The 2,649-nt window shown below is 41.0% G+C and overlaps 1 protein-coding gene across 1 annotated transcript in view; it reads right to left on the bottom strand.

The window, feature by feature from the left end:
* Positions 1–1,631: 1,631 nt before the first annotated feature.
* The window catches only part of QRSL1 (glutaminyl-tRNA synthase (glutamine-hydrolyzing)-like 1), a 13,555-nt gene continuing 12,537 nt past the window's right edge, over positions 1,632–2,649 (bottom strand). The window contains exon 9 of the mRNA XM_010156473.1: positions 1,632–2,121. Coding sequence (XP_010154775.1) covers positions 1,910–2,121 — 212 coding nt within the window. The 3' untranslated portion in view covers positions 1,632–1,909. The remainder of the gene's footprint in view (positions 2,122–2,649) is intronic.

Consider the following 2,649-nt stretch of genomic DNA (forward strand, 5'->3'; position numbering starts at 1 on the left):
CTTGCCTGGCTTGTACCTTCTCTACTGTGCATTTCACTGCAGTTACCCTACACTCAGAGATCTACCAATAGAAGAAACCGAAGGACCTGTGTCAGAACCGCCGACTGCTCCGATCATCTGAATGCTCCTTCAGAGGATGCTGGACACCAAAAAAAAGCAGGGCTCTGATGCCACAGTAGTACGGGTATAAGAACAGTCCCCCTTCACCTACTCCTTCTCTAGCTGCTTGGGAAACAGAGTGGGGGTTTTTGCCTTGATCCAGTGCTAACATCTGAGTTCTCTTAACATCAGGGGAAGCATTAAGAGAAAGCTCATCAAGCATAAGCAGGCATTTTCCTCTGGGCCAGAAGTCAGTCCAGAGTTAATTACCAAGGGAGAACGCAATTCTCTGCTTGTTCTCTTTTGTGAGTAACACTTCAAAGCTCTTCATGTCCCCCCAGGAATGCTCTCTGCAGCCAGGATTTTATCTCAAACTCTGGGCAAAAGACACTGACCTTTACTTTTAGGAACAGCAATTGGTAGGTCTGGGTTTGGGACGTGACTGCAAATCAAAGACCAGGTATTCCAAGTCTACATCCAGGTATCCCAACTTGGTAACAGATAACCTCACTGAGAGCTGTGGTCAGCAAGCTGCTGTAAGAAGAGATGCACACAGTGACAGTATGATTAGAGCATACCAAAATTATTGAACAGGACAACGGGGAAGAGAGTCAGTTGGAAACCCTATTTCATCATCGCCCACTTACAGAAAAAGCAAGTTCCCTGAAGACCGTTCTACGAAAAGAAGTGAGATGGCATCAGACCAGAAACAAAGTGTACCTTCATTTTTTAATATTTACATTAAAAATTTAAGTTTACTTTTTAGATTTTAGTCACGTGGGAAAACGTAATTCGGGAAAATACAGCATGTACCATATCAGATCACATCTCAGCCGTTTTCACCACCCTACACTTTTCACTTCTGTGCAGGCTGTCAACTGACTGAAAGCAAATCTGATGTAAAAACAACCCTACAAACTCAATCCTTCATACTTTTTCAAATTTTGGAAAGTGGAAACTACAACATTCAGAACAGGTTATTAGTTGTTTGGAAGGTCTTCCAGTCTACCAACATTACGGCTTGGAAATTTGTTTCAAATTACAATTGTGCTGAATGACTCTCCATGAAGGAACAGGTAGTCAGTCTACTCTTAGGGATAGTTAATGTGAAGCAGATAATTTCTTTTTAAGCATTAAATTTAAATGCTGATTATAAAGAACAGTGATGAAGGAAGAAGAAAATAACTACTAGGCACCTTTCCCCAGAAGAAAACTGGAATTGACCATTCTTACAAGGGATATAACCAGAGTTATCCACATGATTTGTAAACCTGGAGGTTATTTCACCTCTCTTAGAAGTGGGGAGGTGGGGTTTTTTTAAATGAACTCTCTGTATGTTATTCCCCTGTTTCTTTTTGTGTTTACCTGTTGGTCAACAGATCCTTGATACCTTTGTTCCATTCCAGCTTGCCTGGTTGTTGCCATTAGAAAAGTCTCTGCTCCAGAAGGAAACCAAGCCCTCTGGCAAGCATGCAGTTTTGACATGAAAGTTCAGGTTAGTCCTTCAATAGGCCAGACACCTTACCCTCTGGGGATGGAAAAAAGCAGCTCCACAGGCATAAGCTACATAATTTCAATTTGGTGGTTTTAATATCAGTTAGAAATGGTTCTTAATAACACAGACATGTTTACTTAATGATTCACTTTGCCTTAATTACACAGTAACAAGCTGTTATGATTCCATCCTGCATTACTGCATATGGTCTTCTTAAAATGGATTATTATTTCTGCAAAAGAGAATTAACTGCAGGAATACAGTTTTAGACCATCCCCACAGCTTTCTTGCTTTATGTGACCAGCAAGTCCTATGCTACGAAAAAGAAGCAGATTTCTGATGCTGAAGGACACCATGGTCATGCCTCTCCACTTCTTCTAGTTGGATTGCTGGGAATTTTACTCGTTTTTCAAACCATTTGGCTACAGTGAGAAGCTGCTTCTCCTGGAATGAACGTCCAATGAACTGAAGCCCAACAGGCAAGCCTCTCTCTGAAAGGGCTGTAGGAACATTTATGGCTGGCAGTCCTGAAATAAAAAAAGGTACACATGCAAAGACTTACTATTAAACAAATAAAGTTGGAGTAGATTTTGTAACTTTTCTAGGAGAACCAGACAATAAATTATGTAGAGGAAAAAGACCAGTTAAAATAAATTGAGTCAATGAACAAAGGATGCTGCCAGGGGATGACAAGAAATTATTTAGAGTGATCTATGGAATTAGCATCCTATGAAAAGATAACCATCTCTCCTTAGAAAGAGATTTTGGTCTCTGGAACTCGAATGGATTCATCTTATTTGCAGCCTGCATTCAGCTCCAACATGTCCTACTTTAGAATCACACAATCTTTTAGGTTGGAAAAGACTATCAAGATCATCAGGTCCATCCATTAACCCAGCACTGCCAAGTCCACTACTACACCATGTCCCCAAGCACCACAGCTACACGTCCCTTAAATACCTCCAGGGATGGTGACTCAACCACCTTCCTGGGCAGCCCCTTTCAATGCCTGACAACCCTTTCAGTGAAGAAATTTTTCCTAACATCCAATCTAA

This window comes from Eurypyga helias, unplaced genomic scaffold (assembly GCF_000690775.1).
Source record: "Eurypyga helias isolate BGI_N326 unplaced genomic scaffold, ASM69077v1 scaffold498, whole genome shotgun sequence".
Lineage (NCBI taxonomy): Eukaryota > Metazoa > Chordata > Aves > Eurypygiformes > Eurypygidae > Eurypyga > Eurypyga helias.